The sequence below is a fragment of the Panthera leo genome, chromosome C1 (genome assembly GCF_018350215.1).
Source record: "Panthera leo isolate Ple1 chromosome C1, P.leo_Ple1_pat1.1, whole genome shotgun sequence".
NCBI classification, from domain to species: domain Eukaryota; kingdom Metazoa; phylum Chordata; class Mammalia; order Carnivora; family Felidae; genus Panthera; species Panthera leo.
In genome coordinates, this window is record NC_056686.1 from 54,677,334 (window position 1) to 54,702,930 (window position 25,597).

The 25,597-nt window shown below is 38.9% G+C and overlaps 1 protein-coding gene across 1 annotated transcript in view; it reads left to right on the forward strand.

The window, feature by feature from the left end:
• Positions 1-25,597, forward strand: part of SGIP1 (SH3GL interacting endocytic adaptor 1) — a 199,248-nt gene that overhangs the window by 67,433 nt on the left and 106,218 nt on the right. Inside the window, 2 exon segments of the mRNA XM_042952054.1 lie at positions 20,047-20,110; positions 24,627-24,651. Of these exon segments, the coding sequence (XP_042807988.1) occupies positions 20,047-20,110; positions 24,627-24,651 (89 nt within the window).

Consider the following 25,597-nt stretch of genomic DNA (forward strand, 5'->3'; position numbering starts at 1 on the left):
AGTTACCAAGACTATAAAGCTTACTCCTTGAATTAATTAGCCAGATCTGAATTTTAGCTCATAATATGGCAGAAAGGTCTGTGTAGGAAAACCACTAGAATACAGAAACAAAGCTTCTGACATGAAGAATGAAGTGGAAGGCTGCATTTCCATCATGGAGGTCTCAGACAATGAGATTTCTCCATGGAAGAACCATGTGAAATTTCCAAAACAGTCAAAAGCATGAGATATGGATAATTTTATACAGTATGCCTTAAAAAGAAAGATCATTTTCTGTGTTTTTGGTGTAAACCTGAGTCTGCTTTGTTACATGATTCTGACCAAGTCCATTTAACTTTCCCTAGACCCATCTCCTCAGCTGTGACAAAATATTTTCTTCATAGGACACTTGGCAAAATATGTATTGTGATGAATATCTAATTCATAAAACTGTCACTACTCTGTAACTATAAAAGATGTGAATTATTGCATTGGATTAGCAAAGGGTTAGCTGGTTTGTGTAATCTGAGACAGTCGAGTCTTCCCTGGTCAACCTGTAGCCCCTGACTTCTAACGATGAGTCATCTTGAGTTCTTCCCACTCCTCAATCCAACATCTATCATTCACTAAACTTTCCCTACTCTGTCTCCTAAATAACTTTTGGTCCACTCTCTGTTTCTATTGCCAGTTTTAGGCCTCATTATCTGTCTTGGCTAGATTGTTATGATGGTCTCTAAACTGGTCTCCTGCTTCTAGTCTTCGCCACTTAACCCACCTTCCCCACTGCGTGCAAATCTAACCATGTAAATACTTTGCTAGAAGCCTACATTTGCTTCCTAATAACCTACAGAACAAAGTCCAAGTCACTTAGTGTAACATGTGGGCACCCTATGACCTGATCCTTACCTACCTTTTTAGCCCCATCTCCTATCATTGTCTCCTTCTTACTTAGTGTGACTAACAAATAGCAAGTAGCTTTTATTTCTCCATACGTATCATCCATTTCATGCTTTTGTGACCATGTTTGTGTGGTTTCCGTGGTCTGGAATGTTAATCTCACTTTTTTGGCTCTCACCAGACTCTTACTTATCTTTTGGGACTCAGATTATGCATGTCAGATGAGACTCCTCTCCGAATCCCCAGGTTACGGTGGGTGCCTTTCCTCTGTGCTCTAGTGGACTCTAACTGCTGCACATAAGTGGACCCTAATATCATGCTATGCTGAAATCATATATTTGTGAATCTCTCATACCACTCAGCAGTGCTCCTCAAAGGCAGAAGCTCTATCTTATTAATTCTGTCACCCAATACATAGAAAAATTTACAGCATGTAGCGGGTGACCAATAAACATCTGCCAAAAGTTTTCAGGTTGCTGGAGGCAGTTACTAAGGGAGAACCCAGGGTCAGTTCTGAGCATGACTTTGGAATTCGTCATGTGGGCAGATATTAAAGGCTTTCTTACCTGACTAGGCAATTGCTCTATGGCAGTGGCTCCCCAGGTGGAGAGAGCCCCGTGGGCAGGGTTTTCTGGATACATAGGTCCTTGGACTGGCTGCTCAGTTACCTTGCCCAAGAGGTAGATAAATGAAAGAAGACACAGAAATGGGAAGCTGAAGATGCAAAGAAGGGAAATGGAAAGTCAAAGAAGGCTGAAGAGATGTGACGCTTCTAAAAATGTCCCTAACGGATTGTCATGTGGCTTTGTTTTCAACCTGGATGCTTGAAATTCATTTCAGGAGACTGGTACCGTGGTCATTATAACAGACTGTGTCTTATTGAGATGTGTGGGGAGGCAATCAGTCTAGAGACCACAAAACTACTATGTCAGTGTGTCGCAGAGCTCTTAACAAATACAGCCAAGCAGTAACTCATGACCCCTGTATGGGCCAACACAAGCTGATATTCTTGCCATGATAGTTCGTTAGGGCTTTTATTTTCGATCTAGAAGAAAATACAGGTGAAAGCTAATTTGGTGTCTAAGGGTGAATGGAAACAGGATATGAAGTTTCCTCGTTACTGCCTGATACCACTGATTGTCTCTGTGGCTCAATTAGCCACATCTTGAAAGAAAAGGCAGCATGAGTCTGAATGCTCCTGGAAGGAAGCCCAGTTCTCCAGGTAAGGTTTCAATTGCTTTGTGGCTCAGCCAAGACCATGTGACCTTAGTGTTGGAATCCACCTGAGTATTCTAGGAGGTGCAGGGCGTCTTTTCTCCTCCATGCATATCTTTTCATCTGGGGAAGCTTTGAAGTCTCTCAGACATAGGGAATTTTAAGATACTGGAAGCGTGGAGTTAGATCTCATTTTTAAATAAGTACTTTTAAAAGCATTATACAGTAGGAAAAAAATACTAGACTTGGAGTCAGACACAAATATATTTATTTATTTATTTTAATTTAAAAAAAAGTTTTTTTTAACGTTTATTTACTTTTGAGACAGAGAGAGACAGAGCATGAACAGGGGAGGGTCGGAGAGAGAGAGGGAGACACAGAATCTGAAACAGGCTCCAGGCTCTGAGCTGTCAGCACAGAGCCTGATGCGGGGCTCGAACTCACGAGCCGTGAGATCATGACCTGAGCTGAAGTCAGACGCTTAACCAACTGAGCCACCCAGGCGCCCCAGACACAAATATATTTAAATATTAGTGTAATTTATTAACCAGGGGGTCTTACACAAGTCATATAATCTCTTCTAGCCTCTGGCTACCCGTAAAATAATGGATGAATGACATCTACCCAGCAGGATGAATTTATGGATTCAGTGACATGAGACATGTGAGAGGGCTTACCATTGTAATTAGCACACAGTAGGAACTCTGTTTTTTCTTTGCTTATTACTGCTAATGACCAAGTTCTTTAGTTTCTATTTCTGCTCCTGAAGTAAATGGGTTTTTATTTTCCTCCTCTACCCAGTTTTAAAAGCTGTGGGTCTAAAAAAGCACTGGAGCTGTTTGTAACAGAAACAGATGGATGACTAGAGCAGCCAGAAGAAAAATAGGGAGGCTCCATCAGGGAGACATAACAGAGGGCTCGGCTGATTGACTGTAATTTAGGACATCCATCATCATGGGTCCAAGGACAAACACTATGAATTCTAAGCCTGACTCAGGCTCTGATTCCTTCTAAAGTGTTAAATAACTCCTTTAATATCTGACGAAGATTCACCACAATGCTTGGCATAGCTGGGTTGTCTCAGCCAAGATCATTTATTATACACTATCGTTACACATTAATGCAAAAAAATAATTGAGTTCCTACATAGTAAGGGACTTAACTTGGGTCTGTGATACATTTAGGCAGTCTATGAATTCCCTACACACAGGTTGGTAGATATATGTGCATGCCAGTATTTTATGGGGAGAGGATCCATAGCTTTGATTAGATTCTCAATGAAGTCTGTGATCAAAAAGAAGTTAAGAGCTACTGCTATATACTAACAGACGTTTCTTGTTATAGTTAGGACATTTTCATGACTATGTTTTTCCTGGAATCCTAAAACATTCACCCTGATGAAAACAAGATTGTTTTTCACGCATTGTTTCTATGCATTATTTCTATGACCTATACTATCTTGTAATGGGACTTTTACTACATCAGTTTCTCAACAGAACTCAAACATATTCCAGAGTTTTAATTGATGATAAAACATGCTTGAATTTATAACACGCTTCTCCTAACCACGAACTTTCTCCATCATTCTCTCGTATTTCAAAAGACAAAATATCAACTGGTCATCTCAAACAATGAGTTCCTTGAAGATAAGGAACCAAGGCTTGGAGTTTTATCACATCCAAAGGCCAGGTAGCCCAGCAATCTCAATGCATTACTTATAAATAAAACCTGCTCTATACTGGAGAGCACCCTTAGGCAGCTGTGAAGCAGCAAGCTGTTTCAGGCATGGCCTACCATTCGGCATAGCTGAGTGATAGACGATGCACCATAGTGGTAGTGGTGGGAGGGAGGGAGTTTGCTAGCGATTGATGGTTGAGAGTATTTGAAGCAAAGAAGCTGAAGTCGCTGTCTCTAGTGCTAAAATGAAAACCAGTAATTCAGAGACAGAAATGGTATTCATTCCCCCCTTGCCTTTTGATTGTGTGGCTGACTCTATTCTATCACAGGGGAGCCCTAAAAGGCCTAGAGTGAACCCCAGCACCCCACCCCCTCCTAATCAGGGGACACTCTGTCACAAAGATGCCTGATCCACCTCTTTAATTTCTTCAGAGGTGAGACCAACTCAAAAGGTTAGGACTTGTTTGGCAAAGGGAGTATTTCATCCCACATGCAAACCACTGACTTAGTTGTATATTGCTCTTTGCTTTCCTGACTACAAACTTATTTTTCTGTAATACTGATAGCGATAGAATGGAGCAGACCATATAGAACAGATACTCCCAGGAGCGCTGGGAGAGGAGACTAGGGAAGCACAAGATCACTGGGTCTCATGAGCTATTTAGCAAGTGCATGGTCGGGGCAGTGTGCAGCAACTGCTCTCCACTCAGCCTCGCAGCAGACATGTGTACATGGGTCGAGAGCCTGGGCCTTGGGTTCCGACAAGCCTGAATTTGACCCCTGACCCATCATTTACTATCTCTACCATGTTGGAAATTTGTGGTGCTTCTCTGAGAGGTGTGCCTCATCTGCAAAGCGGGGATGGTTATACCCACATAACAGTGTGGGGCTGTGAGTTCTAATGAGATAATCCATGAAAATTACACGATGGCATTTAACAAATTCTAGCTAGCCTTCTTCCACAGAATTTAATTTTCTTTAAAAAATGTATTTTTATGTATAATATATGTAAAATGTAATGTATATTACATTTTGGAAATATAAAAAGTTAGGTTTTGATCTATTCTGTTAATGTAGATTATAGATATATATTAATATATTTAATATATGTCTTTAATATACATGTAAAATATATTCTTAAAAATCAATATTCTTACATTGCTTCTGTTTCTTATGCAAAGACCAAACATAACTGAATCTATTTTTTGATGGTGAAGGTAACATTCTTGCATCGACTTGAGACAACTTTAAAAGTGCTTTTTATATGTATCATTTTTAGAATTCCAATTAATGCCCCATGCTCTACTTCAACAAAGCCATCAGGCACTGTTCATTGGGCCGGTGGCCCCAAGATAAAAGCCCTTTCCTTCTCCAGACAGTGTGATGCATCTTTTTGTCTTTGGCAGTTGCCCTAACTACCTATCTTTAACTTTGCCTCTTTGACTCATCTATTTGGCTGCTGCCCTTCTGGTCTGGAAAAGGAGATCAAGAAGGATGTTCTATCTGTCCTTAAAACAAGAGGGAACAGGCACTGAGGGAGAATCTGAGGGTCTCTTCTGTGTTATATACACACGTGTGAGTACACTTTATTTGTACATACATATCCAAGTGTGACACCTTCTTTCACCTTTCCTTCTACTTCTTCATTTACTTTGCTGTATTTTTAGGACTTTGGCTGTATTTATGATTCATGCCCTTAGATAAGTAAAGATTTGCAAGTGAGTATTTAGTGGAGGTTCTTTTCTCAGTGATGGAAAAAGTCTTAACCTGAAAACTCCTTGTTCAGTTGCTTATACCAAATAATGATGGAGAAGGTCATTTTTAGCACTCAAGTCTTTGCCTGGCTTGGAACCTTTTTTTTCAATTCAGTGAATGTTCACTGACTATCTGCTGTGTATATGGCACTGAATTAGGTTCACAAATGGGGCACAAGATGAATAAGAAGTGGGTCCCATTCTCAAGCAGTTTAAAGTCTAAAAGAACAAAGATAATGTAAACTGTAATAGGGGGCAAAAATTTGGTAAGTTCTATAATGAAGTCGTAAGTGAAGTTTGGAAGAACCCAAGGGGGGAAAGTTCAGTTCTGTAGGAAAACTTGGTACAGACATAGGTGGGCACTTCTGAGCCAGCCTGAGGATGGGTGGGCTTCTGTGGGTATAGTTTGAAGAAACGGTCATCCAAAGAGATAGACCTCCAAACAGAGGCTGACACATAGATCATGAATATACTTGTTTAGGGAATGAGGAGAATGTTTGGTTGCAGAGCACAGTGTTCAAAGAGTAATGATGACAGATAAAACTGGAGAACTTTGAAAGACCTGGTCCTAAATGCCACACGAAGTAGGGAGTTCTGTCTTCTGATGACTTCAGAGCAGATTGAATTCCACTGAAATCACTGAGATGGGCTGTACTTAGACCCAAGTGGCTGAGGCGAGAAGGTGTGTGCATGTGTTTACGTGGCCATAAAAAAGAAAGATAAAAAACGAGAGCTAGCCTTGGTTTTCTTTTTAAAAAAAAATTTTTTTTAACATTTATTTATTTTTGAGACAGAGACAGAGCATGAACGGGGGAGGGTCAGAGAGAGAGGGAGACACAGAATCCGAAACAGGCTCCAGGCTCTGAGTGGTCAGCACAGAGCCTGATGCGGGGCTTGAACTCACGGACCGTGAGATCATGACCTGAGCTGAAGTTGGACGCTTAACCAACTGAGCCACCCAGGTACCCCTAGCCTTGGTTTTCAAGGGAGTTTCAAAGGAGAAATATCTGGGGCAGCCTGACTAGTGTGCTGGCAAAATTTTAAATTAAGCGTGTAGATTCTGTTATAAATGTGGCTGTTCCAGGAAGAACAAAATACATTTGTGAAAGGTACCACATAATTAGCTTAATTCAGATTCAGCATTTGTATCTTGGCATTTCTACAGATACCATTTCTAATGACTTTTTTTTTCTGTTTTGTTTTGTTTTCTATTATTAAAGTCACCTTTTACTTTCCTTGTCTTTGAGGTTATAGTCTCATAAAGTGAAAAGTCTTTTTAGAGTACTTAACAGAAAATTTAATCAAAATGCTAAGCCAGATCTCAGCTAAAAAAGTATTGGCGTCATTGGAAATGTGATTCAGATTGCTAGGGCAGTGCCGTTCAGCCAAATAGGGGTTCGTGACACTATTCTAGACATTTACAAAGTAATGAGTTATATTTATCATAGAAGTGGAAACAAAAACATATTCAAACATAAAGCTACATGGTAATTTAGAGTACTAGAGAAGATGGATTTGTAGTTTTGTGTTCTCTCTCTCTACATATATAGGTACACATATTTATATTTTTATATTGGTCTATATATCATACACACATATTTGAGCTGAAGTAAAGCATGAAAGTTGGAGTCCAGTCCCCTCTATAATTCTCTGTGTGGCTGTGGGCCTATTGCTTTAAACTCTCAGGGCTTTAGTTTTGCTGATCTAGTCCCAAACCAAATGTTGATGTCCACTCTGCTATTCTGTGACTTAATTACCTGTCAGTTGTGCTGTGTTATTTCCTCTTTTTTGTCCTTTAACAGAAGCTGATTAAAACCCCCTTCCAAGAACAAACAAACATAAAAATTGGCTTAAATTATCATTTGGAAGTTGGTTAAAAACCTCAAAGCCTTCTTCAACCATTACCTTTGGGGGGGAAAAGTAATTCAGCAAACCATACCATAGATTTTTATTAATCCAAAAAATTTTAAGAATTTAACCTGGGATCAGTTTTATATTCAGACTCAATTTTTAGAAAATAATGATGTGACAAGCCATTGATTTTGCTAAGAACATTATTTGTTAAGCATGATTTATTTAGGTTTCATAGCAATCCTATGACATAAGATCCATTTTATGGATGAGCATATTGAGGTTAAGAGAGGTGTAAATTTATTCAAATTAGCACAAGTAGCTAGTGGCAGAACCGGTTAGTTATGCGGGACTAGAGCTGCAGAGAGTGATAGCATCTCACATCCATGCAGGGATTGAAAGAGACAGCTGACTTCCAAAGAACCAAGTTCCCTTGCCAGAGTGCAAAGCTTTTGCTGGGGCGTGGCTTCACAGACTAGGACTGTTTTTCAGCATCTCTTACATCTAGGTGAGACTATTTGGTATACAAGCCATGCTATTCTGGCCAGTGGCATATAAGCAGGACTATCTCTTTCTTGGCTGTGGTGGTAAAGTATCTGAGATACCTTTCTCGTACTCTTCCACAGCAATCTTAGAGACCATGTCTTAAAGGTGACAGCTTTATGAGATGGAAGGAGCCTAGGTGAACAGATTGGAGATATATAGATACAGATACAGATACAGATACAGATACAGATACAGATACAGATACAGATATAGATATAGATATATAGACACATATTTGATACATATCAAGAAGGATTCATATATATGAAATTGAGCTAACAGCACTCCCTGATGGATTGGCTATGGAGAACAAGGGAAAGGAGGAGTGCAAGGTGCTTCTTAGGTTTCTAGATGAAGCATCTTGGGGGATGATGGTACCATTTTACTTGGAGAGAAACCCCCTGAAAAAGAAACTGGCTTGGGAGGAAGATCAGCTTTCAATTACCCATGCTTCATGTGAACATTTGTCATTATCTTGTTAGACTGGTGAAAAGTAGGCAAAATTTTATAGAATCTTACAGTTAACATATCCAACAGAAGAAACCAGAAAATATACTAGAAGGTTTGTGAGGGGAAATGCATTTTCCTTCCCTTTTCATATTAACAAGGAAAGAGAAGAACCTTACTATTTTCACTGGATTGGATACTTTACTTTTAGATGATATATACTACCACAGTTTACTGTATTTCAACCCCCAATTAAGATGATAAAAATAATCACACAAATAAATAATGATATTGCTTTCTGCTTGGGTAGCATTTAATTTACATATCCAAATCCATTTTCTCGTTTAAGACAATAATCATGGGAAGCAGGTAGTTTACAGGTCAGGAAGCTGAATTCTGGAGAGATTGATCTTTTTTTCAACATCACATATCTGGTTAGTGGTAAATCTACAGTCTGGTTTCGGGACTGACTGCAAATGTAGCACAACTCTGTGAGGGGTTTGAGTTCAGGAAGTATGGAGGTTTCAACAGAAGGCTCTTAATTAGGTTGAATCTCAATTAGGATTATCAAAAGTGATATATTTATATACTGTCACAAATGGTAAACTCTTAAGTGGTAAGAAATGTTCAGGAATTCAGGAAATTTAAATACTTTGGTTAGAGTTTCTATACAGAACCTAACTCAAATGTTAGTTTTCAAATAACTAGTGTAGCATAGTACTTTTGGCAAAAGAACAGTGTAATTTTATCTCTTGATGATCTAGAAGAGACTCATTTCATTTATTTAGCATATCATAGTGACATTAAACAATTTAATTACTTTTGGAGCTTTCTGAAACAAGGTAATAGATGATGTTACTTTCCTTCTTGAATACTTCCTTTTTTTTAATTTTTTAAATATTATTTTTGAGAGCGAGATAGAGTGAGAGTGGGGAGGGGCAGAGAGAGAGGGGGGCACAGAATTCAAAACAGGCTCCAGACTCTGAGCCATCAGCACAGAGTCAGACGCAGGGCTCAAGCTCATGAGCTGTGAGATCATGACCTGAGCCGAAGTCAGACGCTTCACCGACTGAGCCACCCAGGCGCCCCTCAAACACTTTCAATGACTGCCTGTTGCTCTTAAAATCTAAAGTCTCTAACTTGACCTTCAAGAACTTGAATGATATGGCCTTGCACTTCCTCATTTTATGTCACTCTTCACTCCAAACACCACAAAATTATGCATACATGTCATACTGATGAAGAGATAAACAGTTAAAGTGGCTGGCAGCTACTTAATTGAAGGTGGGTGTTTTAGGGTTACTTAGTAACTGATCTGTGATCTCACATTATTCAAGGGTAATATTAGATATAGTATCCCTAGACCAGAAGAATCTCTGGCACATGACAGATATTCAGCAGGTTCCTATTCTATCAACCACTGAGTGAGAAGATGAGGAGGTCTTCTGATAGTGATCACAAATAGTCTGGAACTTGCACGACTCTAAGCATGACTCTAAGCACTGAATAAAAGGCTAGGGTTGTATCCCTGGCTATTACTGGGATATTGGTGAAGAGAATACTGACCAATATGGAAAAATTGCCATTCTGACCTTGCTAGGTAAGAATGAGGATCTAGAACCAAAGAATCATTAGTAGACTAACAAACATCAATTTGAATGTTTAGCATATAAGATTTATAAGTATGACCATTTAGCCATGCGGAGGGGATTGCTTGATAATTCTGCAAGCCTACCAAGGATTAATTTCCCAAGAGCATTAGGTTGATATTTTCTGCCTCCAATGAGAATACACAAAAGGGGATCAGGTTTTCAATGCAATTTGATAGATTTATATTATCCCACAGGAATAATTTCACGTCAATGAATTTTGTTATCTGTTAGGATTTATAGCCAAAGGATGGATGGTGGGACGACAAAAGGATGGATGGAGGGAGGGCAGGTGAATAAATACATGGATAATCATTATCTTTATGACCCTTGTAAGTGGGATCCATCTACATACATCCCAGAGGCCTTTAAGACCTCTCAAAAGAACTTAGAGCTAAAGTCTCTATTTAGTTCCTTTTTGAGACTTGTATTTTTTGTGCATGTTTATCTGATGACTGATCTTATTTTTTAAAAATATCTCCTTCTTTATATATTTTTAACTTTTCAGACCATTTCTATTCTATTTTGGAAGTAGGCTTCATGGGCTCTTGGTAAGTGATGTTGGCTAACGGCCTGTGATGGGTTGGCTCTGCAGTGCCACGTAAATCTCCTTTCCTCTTGTCCACCTCTGTGCCTCTCCCTAGTAGGTTAGAATTAAACCACGAGAATTCTATGCAGAATGTGTTCCAGCTTTGTTTTTCAATTCACCTTTGACAAATTTAACTCAGAGCACTAAATGGCACATGTAGTAACAAGTTAGAGGTTTTACCAAAGTACTTGCTCTTTCCTCCCTGGATGAAATATAAAAAGATAAGGGCACATGAAAAGGATTTTTGTTACTGTCCAGTTTGCTTTCTTTGGGATGTATTCCCTTGTTGAAAATGGAGTGTTTTGGAAATGAAATTTGGTGAATTGTGATTCAGTGAATTTTTCTGTTTATGCCTCAAAACCAGAGTCCATCTGAACAGGATCATTAACTTTAATTTAATCTTACATGTCAGTGTCAGGCAGGGGAGGGACTGGAGATGGAGGGGAGAGAAGAGAGTCAGTGTACGTGGGAAGAGAGAATGAGAGAGAGGAAGGGGGAATAAGAGGGAAGCCATTTTATAGAACAAGGTTCTCATTGAACAGGTCAAATTAATTTTGTGTTTGAAGTGTTATTTTCCAAGCAAAGCATGTGTGTCTCCTCATCACAATGGAAGCAAGAAACTCCAAATTCAATATACCACTAATCCAAGTAGAGGTGACATTGGCTTATTCTCAAATCACACTGGGAAGACCAGCTGATTAAGTTCGTAATAGACTTGCACATAGTAAAGGCTTCATCAATGCTGTATTTTTATGCTACAGGAGATAGTTATATTTCCTGAAAAGACTGTGAATCTTCTAATCCCCACTTATCTGTTGTGATAGATGTTACCAGATTAAATTTATTGAGACCAAGTTTGGTTTCGCTATTAAAACTGTAATCCAAGAAAGCTCAAGATTTTGAAAACTTGATTATTAGCGATTTTTGATGTATTTTTATTTCTAGAAGAATAGATCTACAAATCAGGCATTTAGTTGCTTTTATGTAATCAGCTGAAATAACTGGTTCCCAAATGCTTTGTAACTATCAAAACTGCAAGAAAAGCAAGAGAAATCTGCATATAGTGGTGCACAATATAATGTAGGTGTTATACAGGACTTTTATACCCATTTAAACTTTACCCAAAGCTTTTATGATGGACAGCTGAGAAAACTGAGACTCAGAAGTTACTTGCCCCAGGAGATAGAATAGACGACATTCGAATCCGAGTCTTTCAGAGCTCAACCCTCCTAACTTTCATTACAACTGCATACTCTTCCCATGGATCTTTCTGCTTAAATCTTAATAGAAGTTGTTCATCTGCTTAAAATTCCTCCTAATTCTACTCAGCTCCTTCATTACATTAATAATAGTATAGCAGACACTAAGTCCTTTTGTGGCAAATCCGTTCCATGACCATCTTCTCTTTAACATTTTCTTCCATGTCACCAAATGTCAAATATTTCTTTTAAAAAAAAAAGTCATCACTGTTTTTAACTCCTTGAAGTTCTGAATTGCCTTCTAGCAATCTCCATTTTAGTGCATGAACATGAACTCTCACGTATCAAATCTGAATGTCAAGGTGCCATCCATCTCACATCCTTTCGCAGTCCAGTCCCAATGGAGGACATCATCAGAATGCACATTTCTCCCAGTAGGCTCCCCTCACAATGATCGGGTACCATCTTTGTGCCTATTAAGTACGAAGAACAACTGAATTTCCTTTGAGTCACATAAGAATGAAGGTAAAACATTCAGACCAAAGGGCACATGCCCATCAATTTTGGACAATTTTGATGAGAATTGCAAATAGATAGAGCAACCAGCAAACATTTGCTGAGTGACTACCATGTACCAAGTACTGCCTGACACTGAACTTTCCTTTATTAAGCAGTTCCCATATCTTATGCAGTAGTCTAAGTACTGAAAATCATAAACATAAAAAACCATGGGAAGGGCTGAACTCTGTCTTAACCTATCTTACATTGTTCTGTAAGACCCTCTGACAAAGAATCTGAATTGGATTATAGTACCTATATTTAAAACTTAGAGGAAGAGCTGATATGCAAAGAATCTTAATCTTTCCTGACAGAAATACAGCGACCATCATAATGAATAGATATTGACAGTCTAGAGTTACTGTCAATATGCGGCATTATGCCCAGGACAATTAAATTTGTCTGTTTTATATTACTGAGACCAAGTGCTTGGCCTGGGTTCCTGCAGAAAATAAATAATTCCATTACATGTGATTCACCTTTGAGTAACCCTCCAAGCTGAAGGCTCAAGCTGAAAATTTACATTATCACACAAATAATAGATTTTGCAAACATTTATTAGGTGTCCTTATGTTCCCTGGGCAGCATACAAAGATTTAAACATGCAAAATACAGTCTTCATATGTAAGAAATGTGCATCTTAATTTTCCTAAAAAGGTCTTTCAATTAAAAAAAAAATCTAGTTGGTTTTTGTTTGTTTGTTTTTTAATAAGAGAGCAAAATGAACTGTGATGACTGACAAAGAGATATCCAGACACGTGAGGAACATGGAGTCTGGAGTCAGGCAGAAGGGACTCTGAAATGTGGTCTGTCAGCTACTAGCTGTGTGTTCTGGTACCAGTTACTGCTCATACTCCATGGTATAGAATCAATATGATAATAGCTCCCATCATATGAGGTTGTACTGGGGTAAGATAAAGAACTTCCTGATACATTCCCTAAACCATCGTAAGTACTTAATAATTTACTTCCGTTCGTTTTTCACTATGCTATGTGTTTTGGGCTAACTTGAGCTTTTTGATGTGTTCTTATACACATTATTCACCCAAAAATGTGGTGAGGCCTTAGCACGCCGCTCACCCTGCATTTCCATTCTCTGCTCTAATGCCTATGCATTCATTCAGATAGTTCCGTCCTGTGCTGTTCAGGGCTCCTTCTTCCCTAATACTTCCTTTTGCACAAATGCATATCAAAAACCTGAACATCCATGGAATTGTAGATTGCAAAGATCAGAAAAAGTCATTAGTTTTTAACTATTATAAAAACTTTGGCCATTTTTTTTTACTTGTTAAACAGATATGGATGGTGTGCCCACCATGTCCCATGCATTGCTCTGGGTACTACAAGAAGCATCATGACCACCCTGTAAAAAGTTGCTTGGTTTTGGAGTCAGACAGAACTGGCTCAAATCTTGGTCTTATCGCTTGTTTGTTTAGTGATCTTAGAAGAACTTAATCCCTTGGAGTCTGTTTCTTAATTCATAAGATAGGGGGTTGGTGATACCTTCTGAGCTCATTGAAAGGGTTAGTCTGTGTGAAGTGCTTAGCACAGTGCCTGGCACATACGAGGTACTCAGTGAATAAGAGGTACCTCCCTTTGCTCTTAGTGATTGCAAAGAGAAAAACTGGGATTATCCCTCCAAACCTCATGCCCTGTGAGGACATTAATCTTATATTAAAAGTAACATAATGCCTCTTAGATTCTCTTTGCTGCAAATGACAGCCACCAATGGGTCAAATTGGGATTTGATCCCAAATCTTTGGATTCCAAAGAGGGCCATGCATTCTGCTCCTTCCCACCAGGTCTCCTGCTTGTGTTTCTGGGAACTGGTATCTTCATGTTTTGAGTGAGATACATGAGGGAATGATTTGTGTCCCTCTAAGAACTGTGTTTTGCATACTGACTGACCCTAAACAGCTCACTGCCATCCCTCCTCCTCGTGCTCCTTTTTTTTTTTTTTTTTTCCACACCAGTAGGTCACTCTAGAGCCAGCTTTGTGCCCTGGCCTTGCATTGTCCAAGCTCTGCTCCAAAGCACTGTTTGGGGAAAGATAGGAAGTGGAAGGACAAAATATACCCCAGGAAGATGATCTCCAAAAGTAGTGCCTTTTCAACAATTTCATAGGCAGTACGCTTATACGAAGGTTTTAACACCACAATGAAGAGCTATTAGTGAAAACAATGTGTAAGCAAGATGGTGAAATGAGTAAAGAAAGTAATCAAAAAACAATACCTTCAAAGGAGCTCTGTCTCTCAACAATCAAATACACAGAATATGCCCCCCCAACCCCAGCAGGGCCCTCTCTCCCCCAGCATTAGAACCTGGCTTTGTCTTTGGCTCTTCTCCTCTCTACTGCATCCCTACATGTCTCCCCATCTCAGCCCCTTTACATTAGCTCATGTGATAAACCAGTTACTGCCAATGTGCTAATAGGACAGTGACCATTTTACATTTGGATTCTCCTTGTTGTCCTACAGCTAACAGTGGAAGGGCAGGAATTCTGGACAAGGACAGAAAGGAGGATGTAACTGGCAGGACTCTCCACTTAGACTCCTCTATGGGAGGACGGCATCTCTGGTTAAGGCCAGCAGTGTCTTCTGCGTGTCTGGGTCTCAGCTCCTGCCTAGAGGATGTTCACACCTCAGTTTCTCTTTTTCTGGACTCAATTCCAGGACGGTTACCTCAACTTGTCCATCTACAGAATCAGTCTTCATTTCTAAGGAGAACAAAATTTCAAATGGGATTTTTAAAAATAAAACAGAAGACATAAAACCAAGCAAAAACCCTGTAGTTCTTTTGAGTATCAGATTTTGATGTTTGATCTAAAATTAATATAGAGTCCAAATTTTTCTTTTTGGAATTTCCCTCCGAACAATTCTGTTTTCAGTATAACATTTAAAGGCTCATATTCAGAATTTAGCATTTGTTTAATGAGTTTTATAGAACAGTTGTACTCAGGAGAAAAGAAATGGATAAAGGTCATTATGTTCTGCTGTACTATTCTTCACCTGCAGAGTTGTATACTCTTAAAACCAGGAAGTTCCAAGGTAATTTGACTTTTTTTTTTTAATTATCTCAGGGAAGTTTCAGAGAACAACACCAGTAAACACAATTTGTGTTTTAAACTTAAAAGATATTTTCTTAAGTTAAAAAAAAAGACTCTCCAACTTTTTGGACCTTTCACAAGAAATATATTTTACATATGAGTATACTAAATTTTGTTTATCCATTTATCTATTGATAGAGAACAATTTCATTATAAAATTTTTATTATTGAAGTATAGTTGATATAAAGTGTTATGTTAGTTTCAGGTACAAACATAATGATTTGACAATTCTATACATTATGCAATGTTTACCTCAATAAGTATAGTTACCATCTGTCACCGTGAGAACGATTTCATTTTGAGAATTTTATTCAGAAAATAATTGTAACTAAATGATCAGGCGTACCTTTATAGGTTTAATTGCATATATATAATAAGTGGAGCTTAGGGGCGCCTGGGTGGCTCAGTCGGTTAAGTGTCCGACTTCGGCTCAGGTCATGATCTTACGGTCTGTGAGTTCGAGCCCCGTGTCGGGCTCTGTGCTGACCGCTCAGAGCCTGGCGCCTGTTTCAGATTCTGTGTCTCCCTCTCTCTCTGACCCTCCCCCGTTCATGCTCTGTCTCTCTCTGTCTCAAAAATAAATAAATGTTAAAAAAAAAATTAAAAAAAAAATAAGTGGAGCTTAAAGGCTTTTGAAGAAATCTCTTGTCAATTTAGAAAAGCCTGACTGTGAGAAGTACTGTATATTTAGAAGCTCATGAGATATTACTGGGCCTGACCTATAGATTCAGGGTTCATCTATGTACAGATGGCAAGTGCAACCATGTGGGTTTGCCCCAGGGAGAGGGTATAGAGGACCCTAGGACAAAATCCTGAAGAACTTCAGCATTTGGGGAGCAATAGAGGTAAGGGAGCCTCCAATTTCCTCCCTGGAAATGATGATAATAAAACCTAACTTAGGCAGTTATTTGAGAAGAAAATACCTCCTACTTTTTCACATACATGAGACAACAGATGTAAAGCAACTGGTGCCTGGCTTATAGGTAAGGCCTCAGTAACGATAACTAATAATATTACACTGAATTATAGAATAATATAAAATAATATAATAATAATAATTAATATAAATAATAAATAAATATAAATATATAAATTAATTTATATAAATTAATATAAATAATAAATAAATATAAATAAATAATAAATAATATAAACTAATAATATTACACTGAATTATAGAATAATATAAAATTATTCTATATTTTTCTTATGTTATCACTGTTGTCAATTTCTGTACTCTTTGCTTTATGTTATTACCTTGTAACATCATATCCAGGATCACCTATTTTGAAATGAGCTTTCCCACCCTCTTAAAAAATCAGTCTATTTTTAATTTCATTGTTATTCCCAGACTTGACTAGCTCCTCTGGTAGTACCAAAGGAAACTAAAAGAATCTAAATTAAGTGGAGAGGAGCTAGAGGCACAGGCCAGACTTCCTGTGTGGCTGACCCAAGGCTGCAGTTCTGGATGCACACTGGAGGATGTTCTCACCTCCACAGCTTGGAGGAGAATCGTTCTAGCCCAAGATCATCAAGACAACAAAATTCTTTCCCTTAATATCTCTTTGTTTTGATATTGACAAAGGAATAGTTACTTCATTTCTTAAAAAACAAGTGATGTTTTTCCGTCCCATTTCTGGTAAAGAATAGTTGACAAATATTCATGACCCAACCTAAAAACAATTACAGAAATTGACTTTAAAATTGTCATGAAGTTCTGGAGTCAGAAGTGGAAAATCATTACTCCCTTTCAAAAAATTTATTTGAATATTTTTTTAATGAACTCTGAAACGTGTGCCCACACCTGTACATTCACTTTTAACACAGTTGTATGATTGTTTCTTCCTGGATCTTCTCAAAGAGCTGTTAAGATACAAATAACTTCTACGTTTCATAACTGTTTGCTTTAGTCTTTCAGAGTTGTCTTCCTACTTTCCTAAATTTCTCCAACCTTTCCACTTCTCGAGGGGGAAAAATGTTTCCAATGCTTTCTCTTATTTGACAATTTGGTTAGTTCTGTTTTTCTGGAATGTCACATATTTGGTGTATTCCCGTATGTGTTCCGTATACAGAAAAGTATTCTAGATATGGGAAATGCCACTTTCAGTGAAATTAAAATTACAGATTGACATAGGATTTTGTGAATGTGTGCAAATTCTTTCTTCCCTTATTATTGGCTTATTTCTTATAGACAGAGATTGAGACACAAAGAGATAGAACTTGTATTAAGCTACACAATTTAAAATGATGCTGGAAATGAACTCTGTCCACTGAATCCTGATCCTTTGCACTTTTCACTGGAAGATGGACAATTCATGGTGTTTGTGACTTAGTTCATATTGGCTGTTGTCCAAATTTGGTGGTCATAACAGGACAGAATCTATGGAAAACTACTATTGCCTGTTCTCTTACCAATTTAACACAAGAATTACTGGAATTTATGTGTATTTTCTGATCTGTTTGGTGGAACATGCTGTCTCTTACAGTCAAGTTATAGAAAATAAAATGATTTGAAAACATAAAATAATAATAGCATTTATTTTAAAGTCCTATAAAAACCAGCAGTGATTGGTAAAATACATCATTTACTGTGACCCCAAACCTGAATTAGAAGCATGGAAAAGCCAATTAAGAGGCCTGGACCCAAGAAGAAAATGATGATTGTCATTATGATATTTTTTCCCTATAAGAGGATAAGGCAATTTGAGGTAAGAAGCAAGAAAGCTTTTAACGATTAAAATTAAAAATGAGGGTGCCTGGGTGGCTCAGTCAGTTGAGCATCCCACTGTTGATTTCAGCTCGGGTCATGATTTCAGCATCATGGGATGGAGCCCCATGTCAGGCTCCATACAAAGTGTGGAGAATCTCTCTCACCCTCTTCCCCTCTCCCCACTGACATGCACTCTCTCTCTCTCTCTCTTTAAAATTAAAAAAATTAATAAATAAAAATTAATGGGGGAAGGTGTTCCTAAATATTATGGGTGGGTAGTTTTAAATGTCAGTGAGTTTTCCTATAAATTCATGTGAAGAGTAATGAAGAGCTTAATGTGGGAAGAGATTTTTTTTTAAACAAACATTGACATTTTAAAGACCTAAACATCTTAAATGGAATGACTATTAAAATGCAAAATTAGACTGAACAGAGACATTTTGGGGATCACATATGAGTAGAATCCTAAGAGCCAGATAATGAATGACTCACATAAGCTGAGCGGTTTGGGCTGACTCACATGTTTTGGAAGAAGGTGTCATCAAATCTCTGATTCTGTCAATGTTTTTCCCTTTGTTCCACCTGTTAGTGCAAAACAAATCCTGAAATTCAGTGACTTTTCCAGCTCCAATTTGTCAAGAAGACTTTCCAAACCACCAATAACAAGTCTAAGACTTTGAAATATATAGGCATCTAGTATATCTGAATAATACTCACTAAGGAACATGAGCCATATATGTAACTATGGAACATGTAGGAGATAGGAATCCCAGACAGAGCCTTGACAAGATAGGAATGGAAGAACCAAGATTGGGCTTGGTTTCTCCAGGATGGAAGAAAGGAGCCTTCTTACTCCAATACTTCCTGAATGATGCTTCCTGGAAGATATTTTAAATCAACAAATGTTATCTGGTACCTATACCAGGTGTAGGGAACATACAGAAGGAATCCTTGGCCTGTGTCGTAGAAAAGCTCACAGCCTGTGAGGGAAACTGACATAGGAACTAAGTGAAACAATTTGATAAATAAAAATATACCTAAGAGCAACATTAGGGGTGGGGGGGGGGGCACAGAATAGTCAGTTTCTTATACCTCTAGGACTGAGAAGCCCTCACAGAGAAGGTGGCATTTGTCTGGGCCTTGATAGATGGTTGAAATTCTAAATATCCGAATAGGAAAAGCACCTCAACCAGAGGTAAGAACCACTTATAGAAAAAAGATATACTGGAGTACAGATGTTGGGGTATGTTCAGAGAATGGTTAATAATCCACAGAATTGAAGAATTAGAAAAAGATGAGATGGGACTATGGGAGACAAAGATGTGTTCAGTCAATGTAGCTCTCTTGTTCATGTAATCTGTGCCTTGGAATGGTCCTACTCTCAGGATATGTCTCACCCAAAAATTGCTGTTTATATAAATCTGTGATAGGGTTTCTTGACCAAGGACCTATTTAGTGATGAATAACAATAATCTAAGAGAAGCTTGCAATCTTTTCTATATCTAGCCCTGATCTCCTTTGCATTCTTTATATTCTTAGATTGTTCAGAGAGCTAAGAACTTACAGTGCTGGGTCTTTGATAAACATCTGTTGACAATAATAATGAATCATGTCCACGTGCACACACAGATACTTACATAAACTTTCACTGCTTTTTAAATGTTCAAAGTTAACTGGTGTGTTGCAACTTCAAAAATTTCGTTCACTTGGGGGCGCCCAGGTAGCTCAGTCGGTTAAGCTTATGACTTTGGCTCAGGTAATGATCTCACAGTTCATGAGTTGGAGCCCTGATACCATGTACTTGAATGTTGCTAGGAGTGTTCAAAGAGAAATTCGATCTCCTTGACCCTTTGTTGTTTTTTCCACAGGATTGAAAAAACGTACAAGGAAGGCCTTTGGAATACGGAAGAAAGAAAAGGACACTGATTCGACGTATGTACTTTGGGACAGCACAGCGGCTCAGCTGCAGCTGAGGGACCACATGTGGCCATGTGGTGTGGTCAGCTGCACGGCAGAATGAAGCACCCGTTAAACCCTTTATTTGGCTAGAATCCCCGAAAGTTACAAAATGGGAAAATCAACAGTGTTTGGATACAGGTGAAACCAAAGAGGGCTACATTTACTGCTCACCTTTAGCTTTTCATCCCATATATTTTTATCATGCATCAATTTTAGCACAGTATGAGCGCTGTACTGTGTCCTTGTCCTCCAAGAACGTATAAATCATGGGATAAAATATCTACCATACCAAAGAAATATCTTCCATATAACAAAATGAGATAACATAGTTGAAATGCCTCCTATGGTAGCTAGTGCTTAGCAAATGCTCAGTAAATGGCAGTGGATGCTACTCTTACTCTTACTAATACAAATTAATATGTGGTCAGTTCCTTATGAGCAGTTAAAAATGAAATTTCATGGAAATCTGAGGGTGGGAAAACTCATGTTTGGACAGATGATCAGTGAAGCCTCAGAGAGGGAGGAACCTTGAGTTTGGACTTCAAGTAGGTGAGGACATGCATCTCATGCCAAGGGAACAATGACAGCCAAGGGAGAGAGATGGAAAAGTCCAGTAGGCATTCAGGACAAGATAGCTAGGACAGTTTGTCTACATGACGGCTGCAGGTAAAGGTGGTAATGGGAGGCAACGCTGGAAAGGAGACCAGGCCCAGATAGGAAGGGCTTTAAGGGCTAGGGTGAGGTGTCTGGGCTTCCTTCCTTAGGAATGGGCAACCTTGAAGCCTTGAAGCCTTTTAAACCAGATAGTGTAAAAAGTTTCCTAAGGGGAGGAAGCAATTTGTGTGTGTGTGTGTGTGTGTGTGTGTGTGTGTGTGTGTAGATATCACTTGTTAAAATCTCTGGTTCTTACCTTTTCTGTATGCTTTTTCTTTTGGTAAATAATTATTTCAGGGAAATGACATTCACTCTAGTCTTGCAAGTTTTTCTTTTTTTAAATTTTTTTAATGTTTTATTTATTTTTGAGAGAGAGAGAGAGAGAGACAGAGCATGAGTAGGGGAGGGGCAGAGACAGAGAGGGAAACACAGAATCCGAAGCAGGCTTCAGGCTCTGAGCTGTTGCACAGAACCCGACACAGGGCTTGAACCCACGAACCGTGAGATCATGACCTGAGCCAAAGTCGGAGGCTTAACCGACTGAGCCACCCAGGCACCCCAGCCATAAACTTATTCTACCAGCAATGATAGTTGAAGGACATGCTGTTTAGTATAAACCTTTGCTTTTCATGAACCCCTGCTCTCGAATTGGGTCATGCATCATTCTTGCAAAAGGCTGGGAAGTTGTTCTGGCAATTTACTGTCCCTTCAGTGTTAGGTAATGCTTATGTTCGTCTGCAATCATTGAAACCTTGTTGATGCAAACTGTTTTCAGGACTGTCACAACTCCGTGAGTGTTGCCAAGCAACCTGCTCCAGTAGCCGACCAGCTCCAACTATAGCTGATTGAAACTCCTTAGACAGAGAGTGGGGTCGGGACCAGAGCTTCCTGATTTGATCATCATTACAGCGTCTGATAGAGGAAAAGAGAGAGCCTGTGCTAAGTGGCAGGCCCTGTGCAGGGTATTTTTGTATGCACTGATATCCTTTTTAATCCTCATGGCGATTCAATAAGGTTAGAAATAATATCTCAATTTTAGAAATGAGAAATCAGTGCCAAAAGGGATTAAGTAACTCTCTGAAGGCTATCTGGAAATAAGAGTTGGAGCCAGAATTCTAGTCCAAATCAAGTGCCCATCCTCTGTCACCCAGAAGAAAAAGACTAGGTGGGCAAAATGTTAATCAAGACCTGTAGCGGAGTAAGAGAAAAGGCAGTAGCTGCGAAAGGGAACTGACACTTCTTAAAATAGAGACAAAGGCCCATGGTAGATGATTAGTTTTCAAATAGAAGTCAGTAAATATAATGGGTTCACCGCTAAAAAGAAAATAAAATTACTAAAAATATATGTATAAAACTTCATAAGAGGGGGTTAGAAAATGCATTGATAACACATGCTCTAGCAGCTGAGACTGAGATGTTAGCAAACATCTCTCCACTCCCCATCCTAGGTCAGATTGTATAAAAACTTTATTCTAGATAACATTTCATGAGTGTTTACTATATTCGAGACACTATTCCAGGCTCTTCACTTTCTTCACTTCATTGAATCCTTTAATAGGCCTATGTGGTATATACCATTTTCATAGCTATTTAGTAAATGAGGAAACTGAGACACAAAAGGCTCAAAGAACTTGCCCAAGGTTATGCAGTTAGGAATCTATGTTGACTGAATCCAGGCAGTCTGGCACTACAGCCAGTGGTCTTCACTGCCATGCTTACAGCCACCAGACTAGGAGACACAGGCTCCATTCTGTCAATGGTTAAGACAGAGGCAGGGTATGACACTATGCCGCTATGTCCAATTACAGGGAAATGCCACCCCTATAGCTGCAATATGCATGAGATCAAGCAGCCTCTCATTTAGATTGCCTATTGATACACCCTTGTACCTGGACCAATAGTGGGCAACGCCATAGCCAGGCCTATCTGCAGAGCCTTGTCTTCATATCTATAATGTGCTGCCCCAAAGACATCCCCGTGAAGATCAGTACCTTTGTATATATCCTACCCTAAATGTGACACAATCATCTCTCTCTCAGTTCCTTCAGTACAGGTTTGCTATCCTGGTAAGAAATGCTTATTTTTTGCGGTATATAAATCTGAAAAAGGAAGTTTGCTTTGATGAATGTAGGGCGGTACCTTTCCTCTATGCTTTCTGTCCAACCTGGGCTTATTGGTAACCTTGGTAACCCCCTGGATTTACTCGCCTGTCTCATTCTTTTTACCATGAGCATGACTTCTTCATTATTTCTGTCCTCTGATTCTAGCCTAGTGCCTGGCTATAAACACTCAGTATTCATTCAGTGAATTATAACTTTTAGCAACCTTTATCTTCCTACACTTTGTTTTATATGAAATTTCTTTGAACCAACTAATTCCCATAGCCAGGTTCAAAGACCCCAAGATTTCTGTCAACTCCCATGGGTCTTTCAATATCTGGGTCCTTTCTGCATCTAGTCCATGTATCGCTGATTTACCTCTGCATCCCCACAGACACAGAACTGCTTACGAAAATGATGTGCTCCCATCAAGTGTTTTATAATCCAAATGGAATATCTTGCTGAATTTGAAGGGGGTGTTAGTAGGAAAAGGAAATCCCATCATGGAGCCCAGAAGATGTGCTCCTAACTCTCTGCATTTCTCTCCGCCTCTCTCCCTCCCTCCCTCTCCTCTCTCCTCCTCCCCACCCCATGAATCAATAAGGAATGTTGTTACTTGGTCCCACCTCCTAAAGAACAGTTCCAACCACACCAAACTCCATAAGACTTCAGAGTCCACCTCAAGCACTTATTAAGTTTACCTTCCAAACAATGCAGGTCCTCATCTAAGCATAACTCTGGCCTGCGTGTTAATAGAATAACATTTTTCTAGCTCTTTACAGAGTGAACTAAAATAGGAAGTTATAAAGTCACAGTGACTACCCTTTTATTTCTCCCTTCCTCTGGCTCCTTCAGTTCAGTTTTCCACAGGAACAATAATATTACTTGCTTTGAAGTCTAACATGGCTGCAAATGGTCAGTTTTGTGTTCTCAGTGATGAGACACCATGAAAGAGAAAAAAAAAAAAAAACATAACAAATGAACAGTTTTGAATAGTTAGTATGGGCCAGGAACTAATTACAAGTTCTTTATATACTTTATTTTATTTAAACAGACTTTGAGAGATTAAGTAATGTATTCAGGGTCACAGAACTAATGAGTGGTGGAGTCTGGACACCCACGTTCATCCTACTCTGGAACCTTTACTGCTAGGCACTGCAACACAGTGTCACCCTGGATGATGAACTCTCTTGGCCTTAGGTCATCAAGGGGGCCATTTGGCAAACATTGTCCTCCATTCTCTGCTCTCCTGAAATCAAAGGAGCAGTAGGTATATAAACATAGAAGAAAATACAGATTCTCAAAGTAAAGAGAGAAATACCATAGGAGTTCCTTTCTATAGGGAGAGATTCAAGACCAGTCACAGGGGAGAAGATGAGAGAGGGCAAGTCAGTTTACATTCCTTGTGGTAGTTTAAATGGAGCCAGCTGAGTGGGACAGACTCTTAATAAACTCCCCTCTCAAAAGTGAACCAAGACACCGCGATAGCAACATGTACCTTTTGGACAACAGCTTTTAACGAGAATCTGCCTCCTCCCCCACACACAGGCACACCTCCCACGCTCAAATATCATTCGACTAATTTGTTTTGATTTCGTTTTCATTAGCCAGGTTCACTGGGGTGGGAACACAGGAAAGGGGGAGAGAGGTGGTCTGCAATTCTTATTGTTGTATGTTAGTCTATGTAGCAAGAATGATTCATTTTCCTAATAGCTACCCATTTCTTTTTGTTACAGAGGTTCACCAGATAGAGATGGAATTGTAAGTATTTAAATGACCATTTTCAGTAGGTTTGCATTTCAATATGTATACTATGTTTGAATTTCTTAAAGCCCCGTTTCTTTTTTTTTTTTTTTTTTTTCCTGTAGGGAAAAAATAGCTTAAATGACTTTTCAGACCTCTCACTGTTGTAATTTTCTGTAGTAATTGCATGGGACATATAAATGCAGTCTTGGTCAAGTTAAACTTATTTATTGCATTCACCTAAAATCCTGCCCCAGAGTAGGCGAGCAAACCTCAACAATATGGTGGGTCAAAAGCCAGACAGTTCCTGCAGGGGCTGCTACCATTAACTGTTATTTCATTTCCAATTTAATGATATAATAGCTCATTATATGAGAATGTTTTTCTCCAACAGAGGCCACAAAGTCATAATGGAGCTCAGATCCAATAAAATTGAAAGAAGGTTTTCCCCTTTAGTTGAGTTGCAGATACATTTTCTATATTAAATTCCTAAGTAGGGAATGGTCTTGAAACCACTTATGCCTGAATTTACAGCCTGAAGGAGGAAAATGTGTCCACTGGGTTTAGGCTTAACAGTAACTCTGACTTCTTGCTGGCCACCAGATTTCTTGCTTTTTTAAAGAAGTCTATGGCACATGGGCTTTGGATTTATCTGAGTTGAGCTTATGGGAGTCTGTACCAACTTCTAAAATGACTTCCTTTGAATCTAAATCAGACGCCTATTCAGAAGGTTCAAAAGAACAGCTGTTACTGAAAAAAAAATGGACTCACATTAGGCTCATTGGGCTGGAGTGGGAACTAAAATAAATCTGGTGGTTAAAAATATTTTTTAAAAAATCACCCTTCATCATATTATACTCAAATTGAGGTGTTAATTGCAGCTATAGCAGAAGTTTTTTCTTCCATACTTGACTCAAGGTTCTTAGCTTTGGGGTCCCTTTTGCATTCATGTAGTTCTCGCCAT